The sequence below is a fragment of the Pseudophryne corroboree genome, chromosome 4, assembly GCF_028390025.1.
Source record: "Pseudophryne corroboree isolate aPseCor3 chromosome 4, aPseCor3.hap2, whole genome shotgun sequence".
NCBI classification, from domain to species: domain Eukaryota; kingdom Metazoa; phylum Chordata; class Amphibia; order Anura; family Myobatrachidae; genus Pseudophryne; species Pseudophryne corroboree.
Genome location: NC_086447.1, coordinates 873,441,705 through 873,462,995, shown reverse-complemented (window position 1 = coordinate 873,462,995; position 21,291 = coordinate 873,441,705). Strand labels below are relative to the sequence as shown.

General features: G+C 47.2%; 1 protein-coding gene across 3 annotated transcripts in view; it reads left to right on the top strand.

Moving 5' to 3' along the window:
* The window catches only part of LOC134910596 (spectrin beta chain, non-erythrocytic 5-like), a 188,481-nt gene that overhangs the window by 105,990 nt on the left and 61,200 nt on the right, over nucleotides 1-21,291 (top strand). For all 3 annotated transcript variants that reach the window (XM_063918821.1, XM_063918820.1, XM_063918819.1), the window contains exons 10-13: nucleotides 3,457-3,528; nucleotides 8,480-8,595; nucleotides 11,120-11,234; nucleotides 15,456-15,565. In XM_063918821.1, coding sequence (XP_063774891.1) covers nucleotides 3,457-3,528; nucleotides 8,480-8,595; nucleotides 11,120-11,234; nucleotides 15,456-15,565 — 413 coding nt within the window. The remainder of the gene's footprint in view (nucleotides 1-3,456; nucleotides 3,529-8,479; nucleotides 8,596-11,119; nucleotides 11,235-15,455; nucleotides 15,566-21,291) is intronic.

Genomic DNA, 21,291 nt, shown 5'->3' with positions numbered 1-21,291 from the left:
CATCTTCAGATGCATCAGCGGATAACCCTGTCACCAAGGACAAGGGTGTCCCTCCTGTGGTGGTTGCAGAGTGCTCATCTTCTAGAGGGCCGCAGATTCGGCATTCAGGACTGGGTCCTGGTAACCACGGATGCCAGCCTGCGAGGCTGGGGAGCAGTCACACAGGGAAGGAATATCCAGGACTTATGGTCAAGCCTGGAGACATCACTTCACATAAATATCCTGAAGCTAAGGGACATTTACAATGCTCTAAGCTTAGCAAGACCTCTGCTTCAAGGTCAGCCGGTGTTGATCCAGTCGGACAACATCACGGCAGTCACCCACGTAAACAGACAGGGTGGCACAAGAAGCAGGAGGGCAATGGCAGAAGCTGCAAGGATTCTTCGCTGGGCGGAAAATCATGGGATAGCACTGTCAGCAGTATTCATTCCGGGAGTGGACAACTGGGAAGCAGACTTCCTCAGCACGACCTCCACCCGGGAGAGTGGGGACTTCACCCAGAAGTCTTCCACATGATTATAAACCGTTGGGAAAAACTCGACAGGTATTGCGCCAGGTCCAGGGACCCTCAGGCAATAGCTGTAGACGCTCTGGTAACACCGTGGGTGTACCAGTCAGGGTATGTGTTCCCTCCTCTGCCTCTCATACCCAAGGTACTGAGATTGATAAGATGGTGAGGAGTAAGCACTATATTCGTGGCTCCGGATTGGCCAAGAAGGACTTGGTAACCGGAACTTCAAGAGATGCTCACGGAGGATCCGTGGCCTCTACCTCTAAGAAGGGACCTGCTCCAGCAAGGACCCTGTCTGTTCCAAGACTTACCGCGGCTGCGTTTGACGGCATGGCGGTTGAACGCCGGATCCTGAAGGAAAAAGGGCATTCCGGATGATGTCATCCCTATCCTGATCAAAGCCAGGAAGGATGTAACCGCAAAAACATTATCACCGCAATTGGCGAAAATATGTTGCGTGGTGCGAGGCCAGTAAGGCCCGACGGTGGAAATTCAACTGGGTCGATTCCTACATTTCCTGCAAACAGGAGTGTCTATGGGCCTGAAATTGGGGTCCATTAAGGTTCAAATTTCGGCCCTGTCAATTTTCTTCCAAAAAGAACTAGCTTCAGTCCCTGAAGTTCAGACGTTTGTAAAAGGGGTACTGCATATACAGCCTCCTTTTGTGCCTCCAGTGGCACTTAGGGATCTCAATGTAGTTTTGGGTTCCAAAAGTCACATTGGTTTGAACCACTTAAATCTGTGGAGTTACAATATCTCACATGGAAAGTGGTCATGCTGTTGGCCCTGGCCTGGGCCAGGCGCGTGTTAGAATTGGCGGCTTTATCCTGAAAAAGCCCTTATCTGATGTTCCATTCGGACAGGGCGAAATTGAGGACTCGTCCTCAGTTTCTCCCTAAGGTGGTTTCAGCGTTTCACCTGAACCAACCTATTTGTGGTGCCTGCGGCTACTAGGGACTTGGAGGATTCCAAGTTGCTGGACGTAGTCAGGGCCCTGAAAATATATGTTTCCAGGACGGCTGGAGTCAGAAAATCTGACTCGCTGTTTATCCTGTATGCACCCAACAAGCTGGGTGCTCCTGCTTCTAAGCAGACGATTGCTCGTTGGATTTGTAGTACAATTCAGCTTGCACATTCTGTGGCAGGCCTGCCACAGCCAAAATCTGTAAAAGCCCATTCCACACGGAAAGTGGGCTCATCTTGGGCGGCTGCCCGAGGGGTCTCGGCTTTACAACTTTGCCGAGCTGCTACTTGGTCAGGGGCAAACACGTTTGCTAAATTCTACAAATTTGATACCCTGGCTGAGGAGGACCTGGAGTTCTCTCATTCGGTGCTGCAGAGTCATCCGCACTCTCCCGCCCGTTTGGGAGCTTTGGTATAATCCCCATGGTCCTTTCGGAGTCCCCAGCATCCACTAGGACGTTAGAGAAAATAAGAATTTACTTACCGATAATTCTATTTCTCATAGTCCGTAGTGGATGCTGGGCACCCATCCCAAGTGCGGATTGTCTGCATTACTTGTACATAGTTATTGTTACAAAAATCGGGTTTTTTGTTGTTGTGAGCCATCTTTTCAGAGGCTCCTTCTGTTATCATGCTGTTAACTGGGTTCAGATCACAAGTTGTACGGTGTGATTGGTGTGGCTGGTAAGAGTCTTACCCGGGATTCAAGATCCTTCCTTATTGTGTACGCTCGTCCGGGCACAGTATCCTAACTGAGGCTTGGAGGAGGGTCATAGGGGGAGGAGCCAGTGCACACCAGATAGTCCTAAAGCTTTCTTTAGATGTGCCCAGTCTCCTGCGGAGCCGCTATCCCCATGGTCCTTTCGTAGTCCCCAGCATCCACTACGGACTATGAGAAATAGAATTATCGGTAAGTAAATTCTTATTTTTACGAACAAATGTATTAGAACAATTCGCACTTACAGATGTCAGGAATTCAACAATATTGTCCAAGTGATGTTGCTGAGGATATGTAGAGTGGAAGCTGTCATGCAGGGCCCTTTTCCCTCTTGTTCTACACCAAGCACGGTTTCAGTATGAATGACCGCCAGACAGGATGCCGGCTGTCACAATACCGACGCCGGGATCCCGATGTGAAATCCCTACAGGGGCAAGATAAATATGTTCCCCCCTCTCCCCTAACCTTCCCTTCCCGCAGCCTAACCTTAACCTCCCCCCTTAGTGCCTGACCCTAACCCCACCAAGTGGGACCTAAACTTACCCCCCCCCCCCCTTCCCTGCAGCCTAACCCTCCCTCCTTAGTGCCTGACCCTAACCTTGCTGCACTGGTGCCTAACCCTAACCCCTCCCCACTCGCAGCCTAACTGCCCCCCCCCCCCCTCCCCAGCCTAACCCCCCTTCCCCTTGCCCAGACCCTGAGATGGCCGCTGTACCTGCGGTCGGGATGCCGGCATCAGTCTCCTGACCCTCTTGGGATTCCGGCGTCCTCATTCAGACGGGTGTCGGGATTCTGACCGCTGGAATCCAGACAGCCGGCATCTTAACCGCATCCCCCCAGCACTAGAAAGGCCGCAAGTGCCCCTCATGCTGTCTCCTTGTCCTGTCCCGCGACTCTGACTGTTTGCTCATCCATACGCCGGGTTCAGGTTCATTGAGAGCTGTCGCTCCCCTCTGAGACTCATTGCTGCCTGCTCCCCTAGCTGCATTCAGTTGCCCTGTCCATGTCCCTGTCCGTGGTGCTAGTGTCATGTTTTGTTCTCCTGCTGTTTACTCGCTGCAGATAAAATCAGTTTCAGGTTCATTCAAAATTTCAGTTTCCATCCTTTTACCCTGAATGTCCCTGAGAGTGATGTTACACCTTTATGTGGGATCCCCAGGTAGCAGTTCTGAGGTGTCTGATAATGATGTTATATATTCAGTATTGCATTCGTCACTATTCTTCTTTGAGTGACTACAAATTAGACTTTTTGCTTCTCTCCCAGAGGAGTTCTGCCACGGTGAGGAATGGAGGATGCGGGGACCAGGATCTGAGGGACATTGCCAGCCAGATAATGGTACGAGACCACATGCAACAGAGGCAGTGGGCAGCCTGGGCGGTTTTATGGACAGTGGGCCTAATTCAGACCTGATCGCAGCAGCAAATTTGATAGCTAATGGGCAAAACCATGTGCACTGCAGGAAGGGGGGGAAAGGGCAGATGTAACAGGCCCCATGTCCTCCCCACATAGGAGCCAGCGCTGACTGCGGTACATTAGTTTCATGGGGTGACGACAGAGCTTGTGCGCTGGCATGCAGCATCTGTCATACACTGTCATACTCTCTGCCCATGTTTTATCTGCCCCCACTGCAGTGCACATGGTTTTTCCCAGTAGAGAACAGTTTTGCTGCTGCGATCAGGTCTGAATTAGGCCCTAAGTACAGTATATATGGTGTTCTATGCCACAGTTTAGGAAGACAGAACTTCCCAATAAAGGATGTTTATGGAGAAATGGGGAAATGGGCTATCTCCAGCGCTGGACCTGTAACTACCTCAGTTAGGTCCAGTTAGAACAGTGTCATAGGACTGGAATCTGCAAGGCCAATAAGAGTTGAAGTTCTAAGGTTTCTTACCGGATGGGGATAACTGATTGAATGTTGAAAAGTATGTGACTCACTCACTAATTCATGAGCGATGTATATATAAGGAAAGATCCTCCAATAGTCTTATTCAACCCATAATAGCTTTATTAATTGGTTTGAACGATTTTACTTCTGAGGAATCATAGGGACAGATGTACTAAGCCTTGGACAGAGATAAAGTGGAGAGTGATAAAGTGACCAGCCAACCAACCAGCTCCTGTCATTTTTCAAATACAGGGGCAGATGTATTAACCCGGAGAAGGCATAAGGCAGTGATAAACCAGTGATAAATGCAAGGTGATAAATGCACCAGCCAATCAGCTCCAATATGTAAATGAACAGTTAGGAGCTGATTGGCTGGTGCGTTTATCACCTTGCACTTATCACTGCTTTATCACTTCCTTATGCTGTCTCCAGGCTTAATACATCTGCCCCACAGCCTGTACCATGGCAGTTAGGAGCTGATTGGCTGGTACTTTATCTCTGTCCACTGTAACTCTCTCCAAGGCTTAGTACATAGACCCCATAATCACTCAGGAATAAAAAACAAAACAGTAACTTTCACAATGGGTCTTATTCGGAGGTGAACGCTAAGCTGCCACTGCACAGTCATGCTAATGCTGCAGACGCTATGGGCTGTCCCTTGAGATGCCCACCAGCTGCAGCTCTAATCCGCCGCGGTGCGCACAAAGGCACACCATCTAGGAGAGATTGGCCGCACTGTAAGGTTACTCAGAATGTCCGATGGTATTTGGTTGCCAGTGTCAGAGGAACTGCACTTCCAATGCCATCTCAAGCCAACATCCCTGTCACCGCTCAGGAACACCTATTGGAACTGCATTGATCGCCATACAGTTCTGATCTGTATCCGTAACCATCGAGATGGTCGCGTGGTGTGTCTTGAATGCATGCGCATAGGTAAAAGATCGGGTGCTTACGCCTGATGTTTTACTTGCGTCCGGGTCTGACTCAGGCTCAATATTTTGTAAGTGCAATTATAAAAATTATGTATCAATTCTGGACCATTAAAAATAAATATATATATATACACTGCTCAAAAAAATAAAGGGAACACTAAAATAACACATCCTAGATCTGAATGAATGAAATATTCTTATTAAATACTTTGTTCTTTACATAGTTGAATGTGCTGACAACAAAATCACACAAAAATTATCAAAGGAAATCAAACTTATTAACCCAAGGAGGTCTGGATTTGGAGTCACACTCAAAATTAAAGTGGAAAAACACACTACAGGCTGATCCAACTTTGATGTAATGTCCTTAAAACAAGTCAAAATGAGGCTCAGTAGTGTGTGTGGCCTCCACGTGCCTGTATGACCTCCCTACAATGCCTGGGCATGCTCCTGATGAGGTGGCGGACGGTCTCCTGAGGGATCTCCTCCCAGACCTGGACTAAAGCATCCGCCAACTCCTGGACAGTCTGTGGTGCAACGTGGCGTTGGTGGATGGAGCGAGACATGATGTTCCAGATGTGCTCAATTGGATTCAGGTCTGGGGAAAGGGCGGGCCAGTCCATAGCATCAATGCCTTCCTCTTGCAGGAACTGCTGACACACTCTAGCCACATGAGGTCTAGCATTGTCTTGCATTAGGAGGTACCCAGGGCCAACCGCACCAGCATATGGTCTCACAAGGGTCTGAGGATCTCATCTCGGTACCTAATGGCAGTCAGGTTACCTCTGGCGAGCACATGAAGGGCTGTGTGGCCCCGCAAAGAAATGCCACCCCACACCATTACTGACCCACTGCCAAACCGGTCATGCTGGAGGATGTTGCAGGCAGCTGAACGTTCTCTTTGGCGTCTCCAGACTCTGTCACGTCTGTCACATGTGCTCAGTGAGAGCCTGCTTTCATCTGTGAAGAGCACAGGGCGCCAGTGGCGAATTTGCCAATCTTTGGGTTCTCTGGCAAATGCCAAACGTCCTGCACAGTGTTGGGCTGTAAGCACAACCCCCACCTGTGGATGTCGGGCCCTCATACCACCCTCATGGAGTCTGTTTCTGATCGTTTGAGTAGACACATGCACATTTGTGGCTTGCTGGAGGTCATTTTGCAGGGCTCTGGCAGTGCTCCTCCTGTTCCTCCTTGCACAAAGGCGGAGGTAGCGGTCCTGCTGCTGGGTTGTTGCCCTCCTATGGCCTCCTCCACGTCTCCTGATGTACTGGCCTGTCTCCTGGTAGCGCCTCCATGCTCTCGACACTAGGCTGACAGACACAGCAAACCTTCTTGCCACAGCTCGCATTGATGTGCCATCCTGGATGAGGTGCACGACCTGAGCCACTTGTGTGGGTTGTAGACTCCGTCTCATGCTACCACTACTAGAGTGAAAGAACCGCCAGCTTTCAAAAGTGACCAAATCATCAGCCAGAAAGCATAGGAGCTAAGAAGTGGTCTGTGGTCACCACCTGCAGAACAACTCCTTTATTGGGGGTGTCTTGCTAATTGCCTATAATTTCCACCTGTTGTCTATTCCATTTGCACAACAGCATATGAAATTGATTGTCAATCAGTGTTGCTTCCTAAGTGGACAGTTTGATTTCACAGAAGTGTAATTGACTTGGAGTTACATTGTGTTGTTTAAGTGTTCCCTTTATTTTTATTATTTAAGTGTATATATGTATGTCACACAAATTTATCAAAAGGGTGCCAATGTTTTTTAAAAGTATTGAATCTTATTGTATTGTCACAATAATATTTATGCACAATAAAACCTACGGACTGTGAGGGTAATTCTGAGTTGATTGCAGCAGCAAATTTGTTAGCAGTTGGGCAAAACCATGTGCACTGCAGGGGGAGGCAGATATAACATGTGCAGAGAGAATTAGATTTGGGTGGGTTATGTTTCTGTGCAGGGTAAATACTGGCTGCTTTATTTTTACACTGCAATTTAGATTGCAGATTGAACACATCCACCCAAATCTAACTCTCCCTGCACATGTTATATCTGCCTCCCCCTGCAGTGCACATGGTTTTGCCCAACTGCTAAAAAATTTGATGCTGCGATCAACTTGGAATTACCCCCATGGTTTTGCCCAACTGCTAACAAATTTGCTTCTGCAATCAATTCTGAATTAGGCTCTGTTCCATTACAAATGTCTTTAAAGTTTGATCCCCTCTAGTTTTCTGGATCTTAAAGGGGGCAGTCTTCATCCCTAAACAAAACAAGACCTTTGTATTAATTACACCCACAATGAAAGGTCATCTGTCTTTCAAAATTGTGTTTCAAATGTTTGTTTATTATAATATAATGTATACAAGTTCCACGCACAATTTGTGCAGTTTGTCCACTTCTTATCTAACTCTATGCAGGGTGTGGGCTAATTTCCAATTGTGGGCAATCCTACGCATAAATCCAACACAAGACTTCCTCAGGAATGTATTTTGTTTTCAGGAGATAGGTCTTACATGTGTCCTCAGCATTCATCCAGATGTGTGTATCTACTGCATTCTGTATATAATAATAGCCAGAATCTGTGTAGTTGCTATGATCCACACACCTCCACTCGCCTTCTTTAGAAGGTATGATACAATTCCCCCTCTGTCTCTTTGTATCTACAGTCTTGTTTGGTTTTCTCCATGTTACACCTCAGATGTCTTTTTCTCTTTGTCTTCCTTACTCTCTGCCTATGTCAGTCACTTCTCTCTGTCACTCGGTATCCGGACTCCAGGTCGACAGCACAAAGGTCGACACACCTTAGGTCGACGCCAATTGGTCGACACACCTTAGGCCGACATGGACAAAAGGTCGACATGGACAAAAGGTCGACAGGAACAAGGTCGACATGGAAAAAAGGTCGACATGAGTTTTTCACGATTTTTTTCTTTTTTTCCCAACCTTTTCATACTTAACGATCCACGTGGACTATGATTGGAACGGTAAAGTGTGCCGAGCGAAGCGGTAGCGGAGCGAAGGCACCATGCCCGAAGCATGGCGAGCGAAGCGGTGCACTAATTGGGGTTCCCGGTCACTCTACGAAGAAAACGACACCAAAAAAACATAAAAAACTCATGTCGACCTTTTTTCCATGTCGACCTTGTTCCTGTCGACCTTTTGTCCATGTCGACCTTTTGTCCATGTTGACCTAAGGTGTCAACCAATTGACGTCGACCTAAGGTGTGTCGACCTTTGTGCTGTCGACCCTCAGTCCCAGACCCCTGTCACTCAGGGGTCTATTTACTAAGCCTTGGAGAGAGATAAAGTGGACGGAGATAAAGTGGACCAGCCAATCAGCTCCTAACTGCCATGTCACAGGCTGTGTTTGAAAAAGGACAGTTTGGAGCCGACTATCTCGTACTTTATCTCCATCCAAGGCTTAGTAAATAGACCCCTTAAGTCACTTGTAAACCTGTCTCTGTCCTGCAGGTGCTGGACATCACAGTGTCCCAGGTGTGCAGTCTCCATCCTGTCCTGGCTTCCAAAGCTTTGCACAAGCAACGTCGGGTGAAGGAAAGCTGGACCCAGCTACAGCAAACAGTCAGGTATAGAGATTCCCGCCATAGATGATCATCATCCTCCTCATCTTCTACAGACAGCAATTCAGTCATTGGAAATAGATCATCAGAGGCAATTGTGCAGTTTGCAAGGGATGGTCAGACTAGTTATAAGAGGAGACCAAACTAGTAATGAGAGATGAACAGATTAGTTATGAAGGACAACTTAGGAAGGATGATCAATATATTTACAAGTTATGATCACAGTAGTTATGAAGGATGATCGGACTAGATAAAAAAACTGATTGGACTGGTTATGTGAGATGACTGAGGTAGTTATTAGACTAGTCCCATGGGATGATCAGACTGCTGTAGATATAACAAGTGATCTTAATGAGATCTGACATACTAGTCGTGGACGATCAGAGTAGTTAGGAGAGATGGCAGGACTAGTTATGTGAGATAATGGAAGTGAACGATGATCTATTTCATGACATGTGTTGACTAGATTTTAAGATGAATAGTTATAAGAGGTCATTGGACTAGTTCTAAGAGTTGATCAGAGTAGTTATGAAAGATGATAGGACTAGTTATGAGAGATGGTTGGACTAGTTATGAAGGATGATCTTTTTATGATTAGTAGTAGGGATCGGACAAGTTATGAAGGATTGTTTATTTAGGATGATGGAACTATTATGAGATACGTTCTTACTACTAGTGAGAGATTATCAGAATAGTTATAAGAGATTACTAGACTAGTTATGTGTAATGGAGTGGTTATGAATGATGATCTGATTATTTATGAGAAGTAGTACAGTAGTAGTTGGGATCATACTAGTTATCAAATATAATAGGATTGCTTATGAAATATTATTGGACTGGTTAAAAGATATGTTGGACTAGTTATGAGAGATGATCGGAGCAGTGCTTAAAGTGGTCCTAGAGAGGAGGTGGAACTCCCCCCCCTCCACCATGGTCGTGAAATAAAGGGATTGCGCGCGCCACAAAAAAGGGGCGTGGTCGCAAAAAAGAAAGGGGCATGGTCACCCAATAGTATCCCCAATTCAAATGAAGCCGCATGGTTGCACAATCTTATCAACATTACACCACACATTAGTGCCCCTTATACACAAAGCCCACAGTAGTAGCACTCAAATACACATAATGACCACAGCAATAGTGCACCTTATATAATGCCCTCAGTAGTAGTGCCCCTTATGTCCCCAGGAGTGATGCCCCTTATAACGTGCCCCCTATGCAATGCCCACATTAATAGTGCCCACAGTAGTAATGCCCCCAGTGGTAATGCCCCGTGTAGTGTTGCCCCCAGTAGTAATGCCCTCGTAGTTATGCCCCCAGTCAGTAGTTATGCCCCCTATAGTTATGCCCCAGTACATTTGCCCCCAGTAGTTATGCCCCCAGTAGTTATGTCCCCCATAGTTATGCCCCCAGTAGTTATGTCCCCCGTAGTTATGCCCCCAGTCAGTAGTTATGCCCCCAGTCAATAGATATGCCCCTAGTAGTTATGCCCCCTGTAGTTATGCACCCAGTAGATATGCCCCCAGTCAGACGTTATGCCCCCTGTAGTTGTACCCCAGTAGACGTGACCCAGTAGTTGTGCCCCCAGCAGTTGTGCCCCCAGTAGATGTGCCCCCAGTAGATGTGCCCCCAGCAATTGTGCCCCCAGTAGATGTGCCCCAGCAGAAGTGCCCCCAGCCATTGCGCCTCCAATAGATGTGCCCCCAGCCATTGTGCCCCCTAGTAGCGCCACTTACACACATACAACAAAAAAACTAAAAAAAAAACCACAATACTCACCAGCCCCGCTCCTGCTTCCAGACCACTGCTGCCCACCGCCTGGCCGCCCGCTCTTTGGATCTATGGAAGAGACTTCATGACATCTCTCCCATAGCGCCGCACGTGCACACTGCCTGAGCCGGAAGCTGGAGCTCAGGAGTGAGCTCTGGCGTTCAGCGGCCACTGAGAGGAAGAAGCCGGGCGCCCGCTGGTAACAAAATCTCAGCGCCCAACTTCTCCCTGGGTTAGGTGAACCGGAGGAGGCGGAACTGCGTTCCGGCTCCAAATGGTACTGACAGAATGCAGTTCCGCCCCGTTCCAGCTCACTTTAACCTCTGGATAGTAGTCATTATTTGAGACGATTGGACTAGTTAGGAGATATGATCGGAGTATTTATGACAGAGTTATAGCTCAGTTATGATCAGAACCAATGAGATGATTGAGAGCCAATAACTGAAAGCAGTTCACATCTTGACCTGTGTCACTGTGACTGCTGTAGATATGAAGTGGGACTCCTGTTAGCTCAGAACTGTTTCTGATTTGTTAGGGAACTTACAGAGCAGGAAGCCATGAACTGGTTTAGCTACAGCAGAGAGAATGAACACAAAGCCATTAATTAATGTACACTCTCCGTATTTGATGAATTCTGCTTTTTGTGTCCCTTACAACGTTTCATGTCCTCACCAGAATGTATTCTTCCGAGAAGATCATCGCTGTGTGCCATTCCCACAATTACTACAACTAGCTTTTAATAACATCTTATTTCGTCTCTTAGGAAAGAGAGGTCCTCACGGGTCACTTTCACCAGAGAGCCTGGTTCCTCTGTGACCACAGTGTCAGAGGATCAGAGCAGCGTGGGAAATCAGGCACAAAGGATCCTGGGATGTCAGGTCAGTATACGTAGGTCAATTAGTAGGGCTGGAAATTTGCATTCAGCAAAACACAACTAGTCCATAGCTCTCACAGAATTCCTGTTGTATTACTACATACTGTTTTTTTGCATGAGTACTTTCATTTATTTCTCTTACGTCCTAGAGGATACTGGGGTTCCATTTAGTACCATGGGGTATAGACGGGTCCGCTAGGAGCCATGGGCACTTTAAGAATTTGATAGTGTGGGCTGGCTCCTCCCTCTATGCCCCTCCTACCAGACTCAGTTTAGAAAATGTGCCCGGAGGAGCCGGTCACGCTTATAGAAGCTTCTGAAGAGTTTTCTGTATTTCTTTTATGTTTGTTATTTTCAAGCAGGGCTGGTTGGCACAAGCCTGCCTGCTTCGTGGTCCTTAGGGGAAAAATGTCCCAACCTCCCAAAGGGTTAATGGTCCCGTTCCCCGCTGACAGGACACTGAGCTCCCAAGGGAACTATTCGCAAGCCCCCACCACGGCGAGCGTACATTCCTGCAGCACGCTGCCACCCCTAACAGAACCAGAAGAAAGAAGAGTGGTGAGCACTGGCAGCATGAGAGTACGGAGACGCACGGCTTCTAACCGGGGTGGAATGCGTCTCCAGACACAGTACACAGCTGCGTCTCAGTACACTGTACACAGTACCCACACTGGCAAAAACAGCCTTAAAACGGTTTTCTCTCCATTTTAAGCAACAGATTACCTCAGCCAGTATAAAAAAAGCGGAAAGACCGCGCACCATTGAAGGGGCGGGGCTTCACTATGAGAGGATCCAGCATCTCACCAGCGCCATTTTCCCTCTGCAGTGGACACAGACGCTGACTGACAGAGACGCGCAGCTCCTCCAGTGTGACTCCAGATTACCTCAGCGGTAACAGGGGGTCATAGCAGGGGGGAGCGATTATTAGTGTACTGAGTCCCCTATCAGGGTACTTAGTCTGCGACCTGGCTAAGCTTGGCATTAGCGATAAGGGCGCAGTGGGGGCTCGCTCCAAATTACTCTGTGTCTGCCTGAAGGGCTCTTTGTGGTTTAATTGTGCTTAACCTTTTCCTGTGTGTGTGTGTGTGTGCTGTCACATTTACATTATGTCAGGCAAAGAGTGTGTTCCTCTTCACCAGGGGGCTCACTACTGGGTACTCAGGGCAGTGCACCTTCCCAGAATAGCGGGGCTGAACCGGAATGGGTTAATTCCATTAAGGGCATGATCTCAAATATTTCTGCAAAGCTATACCGCAATGAGAAAGAGACGCAATACTTAAGACAGACTGTGGATGAGTTTTTGAATAGAGGCTCAGTCCCCAAACCAGCATCTCAATCCCCTTCCATTTGTCTGCAAAAACTATCTCTGGCCCATATCCTGCAGTCTGACTAACGGGTCAGACATGGAGGAGGGTGAGATGGATTTGGAGGGGGGGAGGGTGCTACTCTGTCACAGGGAATAGAGGCTCTTATAGAGGATATCAGAGTTCTGCAAATTGCTGATAAGGTGTCAGAGGAATGTGAGGAATCTTATCCATACCTGGACAATCTTCTGATAAAGGCGCCGTCCAGGGAGAGGTTGCTGGACAGCATTGGCTTCTCAACCAAACTTCTCCAGGATCACGGGAGGATACTGAACCTTCCGAAATTTCACCTAGAGCCAACACGGAGGCTCCCATTCCTAGGAATGATACTGGACACAGAGTCGCAGAAAGTGTTCCTTCCATTTTAAAAGGCATTGGTAATCCAGGTGAGAGTTCGGGATGTCCTGAAGCCAACCCGGATATCGGTGCATCTATGTATTCGCCTTCTGGGGAAAATGGTGGCCTCTTACGAGGCGCTTCAATACGGAAGGTTCCACGCAAGACCCTTCCAGCTCGATCTGTTGGGCAAATGGTCCGGATCGCATCTTCACATGCACCAGAGGATTCGTCTGTCGCCAAAAGGCAGGATCTCCCCTCTGTGGTGGCTACAGACCTCTCACCTCATTGAGGGTCGGAGGTTCGGAATTCAGGACTGGATCCTGTTACCCACGGACGCAAGCCTCCGAGGTTGGGGAGCAGTCAACCAGGGGCTGCAGTTTCAAGGAAGATGGTGAAGTCAGGAAGTTGTCCTTCCAATCAACATTCTGGAACTCGGGGCCATATACAACACCCTTCTGTAGGCCTTTTCTCTTCTTCAGGATCGGGCCATTCAAGTCCAGTCGGAAAATGTAACGGCAGTGATAGACATAAACCGACAGGGCGGAACGAAAAGCAGAGGTGTCAGAATTCTCCTCTGGGCATAAAAAATGCTGTGGCGTTGTCAGTGGTCTTCATCCAGGGAGTAGACAACTGGGAAGCAGACTTCCTCAGCAGACACGACCTGCACCCGGGGGAGTGGGGCCTTCACCCGGAATTGTTCAGGTGCTTGACACGTCGGTGGGGATATCCACAAATCAAAATGACAGCCTCTCGTCTCAACAAGAAGCTCAAGCGGTATTGTTCCAGGTCAAGAGACCCACAGGCAGTGGCGGTAGACGCTCTGACGACTCCATGGGTCTATCAGATGGTGTACGTGTTTCCACCACTTCCTCTGATCCCAAGAATTCTCAAAAGAATAAAAAGGGAAAAGGTTCAAGCAATCCTCATTGCTCCGGACAGGCCAAGAAGGGCCTGGTACGCGGACCTTCTGGAGATGCTCCTCGAAAATCCGTGGCCTCTACCTTTTCGCGAGGATCTTCTGCAACGGGGCCCGTTCATCTATCAGGACTTACTGCAGCTACGTTTGACGGCATGGAAGTTGAACGACTTATTCTAGCCAGAAGAGGGATCCCTAACAAAGTTATCCCGACTATAATCCAAGCCAGGAAGGGGGTAATGTCTAAACATTACCACCATATTTGGAAGAAATACATCTCTTGGTGTGAGAGCAGAGCTTATTCTGCAGTGGAGTTTCACAAGGGACATTTCCTGCTTTTTCTGCAGGCAGGTGTGGATGTGGGCCTATGTCTGGGCTCCATAAAAGTCCAGATTTCGGCCTTGTCCATTTTCTTTCAAAAACAATTGGCTTCTCTCCCTGAGGTCCAGACGTTTTTGAAAGGTGTTCTGCGCATCCAACCTCCCTTTGTGCCTCCCACGGCAGCTTGGGATCTCAATTTGGTGCTGCAGTTCCTCCAATCAGACTGGTTTGGAACCTTTACAGGAGATGGACGTAAATTATCGTACATGGAAGACCGTCACACTGTTTGCCTTTCACATCAACCAACCTATTGTGGTTCCGGTTATCACCGACACTTCCGCTACTTCAAAATCTTTGGATGTTGTGAGGGCTATGAAGGTGTACGTAAAGAGGACAGCTCATCACAGGAAATCCGACTCGCTGTTTGTTCTACAGTATATGATCCCAATAAAATTGGGTGTCCTGCTTCAAAGCAGACAATTACACGCTGGATCAGGTTCACTATCCAGCATGCTTATTCCACGGCAGGTTTGCCGGTTCCAAAATCTGTACAGGCCCACTCTACTAGGTCGGTGGGTTCTTCCTGGGTGGCTGCCCATGGTGTCTCGGCTTTACAGCTCTGCCGAGCGGCTACTTGGTCTGGTTCGAACACGTTTGCAAAGTTCTACAAGTTCGATACTTTGGCCTCTGAGGACCTTCAGTTTGGTCAATCACTTCTGCAGGAACCTCAGCACTCTCCCACCCGGTTTGGAACCCCAGTATCCTCTAGGACGTTAGAGAAAATAGGATTTTAATTACCTATCGGTAAATCCTTTTCTCATAGTCTGTTGAGGATACTGAGCGCTCACCCGGTGCTTCGTTCTTCCTGCACTGTTACTTGGTTAAGTATTGTTGGTTCAGCTGTTGCTGTTCCTGTTTAAAGTTGGGTTAGCGTTGCTGTTCCTGTTTAAAGTTGGGTTAGCATTGCTGTTCCTGTTTAAAGTTGGGTTAGCACTAAGCATAGCTTTCCTCTGTTTGTGTGTGCTGGTTCGGAATCTCACCACTATCTATCTATCCTTCTCTCAAAGTATGTCCGTCTCCTTGCGCACAGTTTCCTAGATTGAGTCTGGTAGGAGGGGCATAGAGGGAGGAGTCAGCCCACACTATCAAATTCTTAAAGTGCCCATGGCTCCCAGTGGACCTATCTATACCCCATGGTACTAAATGGAACCCCAGTATCTTCTACGGACTACGAGAAAAGGATTTACCGGTAGGTAATTAAAATACTATTTTTTTATCTTTGCAGGAAGCGGAGACAAACAACAGGGACTATAATATACAAAACCCACTAAATTCTCCTCCAGAGGCTCAAACTGAAAAGGAGATCATCTGCGTGATTCCACTTGAGTCCAAGAGGTATAGAATTAAGTAATTTGGACAGTCTATTATTATTAGTATAGGACTGGTGGTTTACTATATTATTGATATATACTGGAATAACAGCTTACACTATAATTGGGTACTATACAAAATATCGGAATAGTTATGTACGACATACATTAATTGGTATTTCTTCTGCAGGGTCCACAGGGTATCCACAGGATACATTGGGATATGGTTGAGCAACAGCGGATTTTGCACCAATCGGTCAAAGCTTTCTGGCCTCCCAGCATGCAGCGGGCCCGTCCATATATCCCCGCCTCCTGGCTCAGGCAAATCAGTGTTTTGTTGGGTGCGGCAGGAGCCGGACCATGGTCAGAGGGCTGTAGGTTTTTAGCAGCCATAAGCTTTTTTATTTTATTTTTATAGTCTTACTATTTTTTCTGAGTGATATTTCTAAACAGCGTCTTATACGTACCTTAGAAGGAGTCGCTTCAACAACTCCCCGCCAGGTCTCGACAACGCTTACCCACAAGTAAAGGGCTGTTTCGGCGAGCGTCTGTATCGGATAAAACTAGCAGGTCCAGCAGTCGTTACCAGGCTGTGGCTGGAGCACGGGGGGAAGGTAAGGCATCGGTTCCGCTTAAGAGGGGGAACACGGACACAGCCGCACTGTTTGGGGGGAGACTACCAAACAGTCGCTGATGCGGCTGCCACCGGGAGTGCACCAGCGCTAGGCTTAGGGATCATAGGCTCCAGGGGTAGCGTGAGGCCGCGATCCCTAGGGTTGATGTCAGCAGTGGGGAGTCAGACGCTCCTCTGGTCGCCCCTCCTCCACGTTTATGACCAGATTCCTCCACGTTTATGACCAGATTCCTCCACCATGAACTGAATTTCCGCTTCCGACCAAGACGCTGTGTACTAAAGGGACCCCGTCGCAGCACAGGCGGCTGTGTGACTGCTGCATCAGTGTTCACTTGGATGTCTATGTTCACTATAGGTTCACGGACCGGCGGTGTACCCTTATAGCGTCTGGATCCACTCAGCGTTCCCAAATGTATTGATCGATCCTGGAAGCGGGGTATGTCTGCCTGTATCCCACTCTCCTGAGTACAGGCAATACAGCACTAAGGCCCTCATTCCGAGTTGATCGCTCGCTAGCTGCTTTTAGCAGCAGTGCAAACGCTCAGCCGCCGCCCTCTGGGAGTGTATCTTAGCTTAGCAGAAGTGCGAACGAAAGGATCACAGAACGGCGTCTAAATTTTATCAAGCAGTTTCTGAGTAGATGCAGACCTACTCCTACCTTGCGATCACTTCAGACTATTTAGTTCCTGTTTTGAGGAACCGAACACGCCCTGCGTTTGGCCAGCCACTCCCCCGTTTCCCCAGGCACGCCTGCGTTTGTATCTGACACGCCTGCGTTTTTCATCACACTCCCGGAAAACGGTCAGTTACCTCCCAGAAACGCCCCATTCCTGTCAATCACTCAGCGCCCAACAGTGCGACTGAAAAGCGTCCCTAGACCTTGTGTGAAACTGCATTGGATTTTGTGAAAGTACTTCGCGCGCGCCATACACATGAGCAGAAATGCCGCTTTTTTACCTAATCGCCGCGCTGCGAACGAAAGCAGCTAGCGATCAACTCGGAATGAGGGCCTAAGTCTCTATCTACCTTTGGTACGAATAGTTGGATAAGTGCATAATGCATATGAGTTTGATAATATTACTGTGGTTTCTTTCGCTATGCGTCTGAATACAGTTAAAACTTTTTTTATAAAGTAATGCAGTAATATGTTTCTCCTACATACTTGAACTGTATCTGTAGTTGAATATGTGCTCATATTGCTTATTATACTAATGTATAACCTATGACTGACTGCTAGTGTGATTGCTGACTTTGCTATAAATTCTGTCAGTTTTCTCTGTTTACGCCGATCCACAATGCTGTTGCTAAGCAGAGTAGGGTTGGGTTCTATGTTACTTTAACACATTTAAAGTGATTACAGTCACAAATTGTGTATTACACTGTGAAAGTGTTTAATTATTTATCATGTCTAAGAGCGGCAAAGGTGAGGAAAATACACTCACAGCAGCACCGACACTCATATCATGTTTGTCATGTAAAGCTAGGTTAACCTCTCAGGATCTGGTTCAGGATGGGTTGTGTGCAAACTGTTTTAGCTTTCACCAAGGTCTCTTGAAAAATTCAAGGCAGACGGAGGTGCAAGTTGATCCCCCATGGGCTATATTTGCACAGACATTATCCAGTATAGCTGAGCGGATAATTCCAACTTCTGTACCAGCGATAGGTTACACTATTAACCCTTATGTGCAGCATTCCACCTGCGGTTTATCATTTCCAACAGGGGAAGCAGTAGCCTCTCAACAAAAACTGTCTGAAAAGCAAGTGGGAAGTAAATCATTTGGACACGAAACAACATCTTCACAGTCTACACATGTTTCAGATGAGGATTCATCAGAAGACGAAGACTCATTACACTCTGGTTCTGCATGTGAGGATGAGGAAGGAGGTCTCAGCTCAGTGGACATATCTGAGTTTATTACTGCAATGAAATCCATTTTATCCTTAGAAGAATCAGCAGAACCTGTATTAAAATCCAAGGCACCTGTATTTAAACGTCCCAAAACAGTTTAGACTGAGTTTCCTGGATCAGAACAGCTGACGGAAATTATTGAAGAGGCTTTGGCTACGCCCAGTCAGAAATTTAGAATTCCTAGGAAATGGAATTCCAATTATCCTTTTCCGACTGGGGACTGTTTAAAGAGGGAGGTAGTCCCTAAAGTAGATACGCATGTGAGGGAGGTAGCCCCTAGAGTAGATACGCAGTGCGAAAATCTACATTACCTCTGCCTTCAACTTCTTTAAATGATGTTACGGATAGGAGAGTAGATGATTTGCTAAAAAACACTTTTTCCCTGTGTGGGGCAATCATTAGGCCAGCTATGGCCTCAGCCTGGATGGCTAAAGAAGTGGCTGCATGGGCGGATGCATTGGAAGGGGAAATATCAATGATATCGTGAGAGCAAAAATTCCATGTGGCACATATCAAACAGGTTGCAATATTCTTGGAAGAAGCAGCCTTAGATATGGGTACTATTGCATCTCAGGCATCAGCCTCAACAGTAGCCATTCGCCAAGCAGTTTGGCTACGCACCTGGAAAGCTGATTCAGAATCCAAAAAAGTTACCTTTTTACCAAAGATATTCTCTTTGGTAAAGAGTTAACCAGTATTTTGGAGTCAGAAGCAGACTCCAAGAAAGTTAAGTTTCCTTCTACTTACAAATTTAAGCCTAAAATTCCAGCTTTTCAGCCCTGTCAGTCTCAAGGAAAAACAAAAGGAAAGGGTGATACCAAACAGTCCCAGTATATCAGGTCTGGTAAGACTAAAAAGCATTGGGCAACCAGAGTACCGGCTTCTAAAACAAAAGATGAGTTATCAGTCTGATGGTGCGGACCTCCACCTGGGGGACCCCAGGGTGGGAGGCCGACTTCTTCATTTTGCACAAATCTGGCAGCAGTCTACCACGGATGCCTGGGTGCAAGAGGCGGTATCTCACGGTTATGCGTTTGCTTTCAGGAAAAAAACTTTTTTGTTCCAGCCCGTCTTTGGTAGAGACGAAGGCCAGGGCTTTGCAAGAGGAGGTTCAGAAATTGCTTCAGTCAGGAGTAATCATTCTGGTTCCTCCTACACATCGAGGACAGGGTTTCTACTCCAACCTGTTTTTAGTCCAGAGGCCGAACGGGTCATTCCAGCCCATACTCAATCTAAAAATGCTGAACAAGTACATTTGGGTACCTCGGTTTCATATGGAGACCTTACGTTCCATCATTTTGGCTATGGAACCAGGGGATTTTATGGTGTCCCTGGATATACAGAATGCTTACCTACATGTTCCTATAGCCCTGTCCCATCAGCGCTATCTCAGGTTCGCTATCCTCCAACAGCATTTTCAGTTTCAGCTCTGCCATTTGGTCTGGTCACAGCCCCCAGAGAATTCACCAAAATGATGGTAATTATGGCAGCTTATCTCCGCCAGCAGGGGATAAAAATATTTCCGTACCTTGACGATATTTTATTCACAGTCTCAGGAATTGCTTCTGTGTCATCTGCAACAGACAATAAAGTGTCTGCAGAAGCACGGTTGGCTCATAAATTAGGCAAAATTGTCCTGTTCCGTCACAACGGATGACTCACTTGGGGGCTATATTGGATTCGAACCTTCAGAGATTAATTTCACCTCTGACCAAAATTACCAAACTTCAGTTAAGGATCCAGGAGCTTCTATACAGTTGAAGAGTATCCATTCACGCAGCAATGCGTGTGATGGGATTAATGGTGTCAATATTCGACATGGTGGGGTATGCTCAGTTCCATTCAAGGCCTCTGCAACATCTGATCCTTACCAAGTGGAATGGTTTTCATCAGACAAAGGAGACCCGTTTGGATATCACATTGTGAAATTATGACAGTAGATGCCAGCCTTCAGGGCTGGGGAGCAGTGTCAAGAAGAAATTGCTTCCGGGGCAGTGGACAAAGGAAGAAAGTTGCCTGCCAATAAATATATTGGAACTTCGAGCAATGGACATGGCGTTGAATCAGGCAAAGGACATCCTTCATGGGAAACTAGTCCAGATCCGCTCGGACAATGCAACAGCAGTAGCCCAACCATCAGGGAGGAACTCGCAGACGGAAAGCAATAAAAGAAGTACTATAAGTCACATGTTAAAGTGGGCAGAACGTCATCTACCAGCCTTGTCCGCAGTGTTTGTTCCAGGAGTCATAAACTGGGAAGCGGATTTTCTCAGTCGGCACGCCGTTCATGTAAACGAATGGGCTTTACACCCAGCAAGTCTTCCAGACGCTGGTCGACAGATGGGGGTTGCCAGAGGTAGATCTCATGGCGTCTCGTCAGAACCACAAGGTTCCTGCATACGGATCAAGAACAAAGGATCCCAAAGTGATCTTTGTGAATGCCCTGTCAGTGAGATGGGACTTTCATCTGGCCTATGTGTTTCTTCCCATCGCCCTGTTACCCAGGGTGGTGAGAAAGGTAAAACAAGGAAAAAGTGCCGTGATATTAATACCTCCGGCTTGGCCCAGAAGACATTGGTACATAGATCTGCAGAGGATGTCGATGGATGCTCCATTCCTACTACCTCAATGTCCAGATCTATTGATTCAGGGGCCTTGTCATCACAGACATCTGGATCAACTGTCTTTGCCGGCGTGGCTCTTGAGACCTCCATCCTAAAGTCAAGGGGATTCTCACAACAGGTAATTCAAACAATGCTTAGAGCAAGGAAACCCTCCTCAGCTCGCATTTATCACAGAATATGGCAAGCCTATATTCAGTAGTGCAGTGAATGGAAACTTGACCCCAGGTCTTTCAGAGTTTCCAGAATCCTAGCATTCTTTCAGGCAGGAATGGATAAAGGTTTGAAGTTGGCTTCCTTGAGAGTGCAGGTGTCAGCACTAACTGTATGATTCCAAAAGAAAATTGCCAACCTACAGGATGTGCGCACTTTTTTCCAGGGTATGCTGCGCATTCAACCTCCTTTTGTTCCTCCTACAGTGCCTTGGGACCTATGTTTAGTTCTAAAGGCCCTTCAAGTTGCCCCATTAAAAGAGTGGATTTTAAATGGTTGACAGATAAAGTTCTCTTTGTACTGGCTATTGCGTCAGCTAGAAGAGTTTCAGATTTAGGCGCATTATTATGTTGTCCTCCATTTCTGATTTTTTA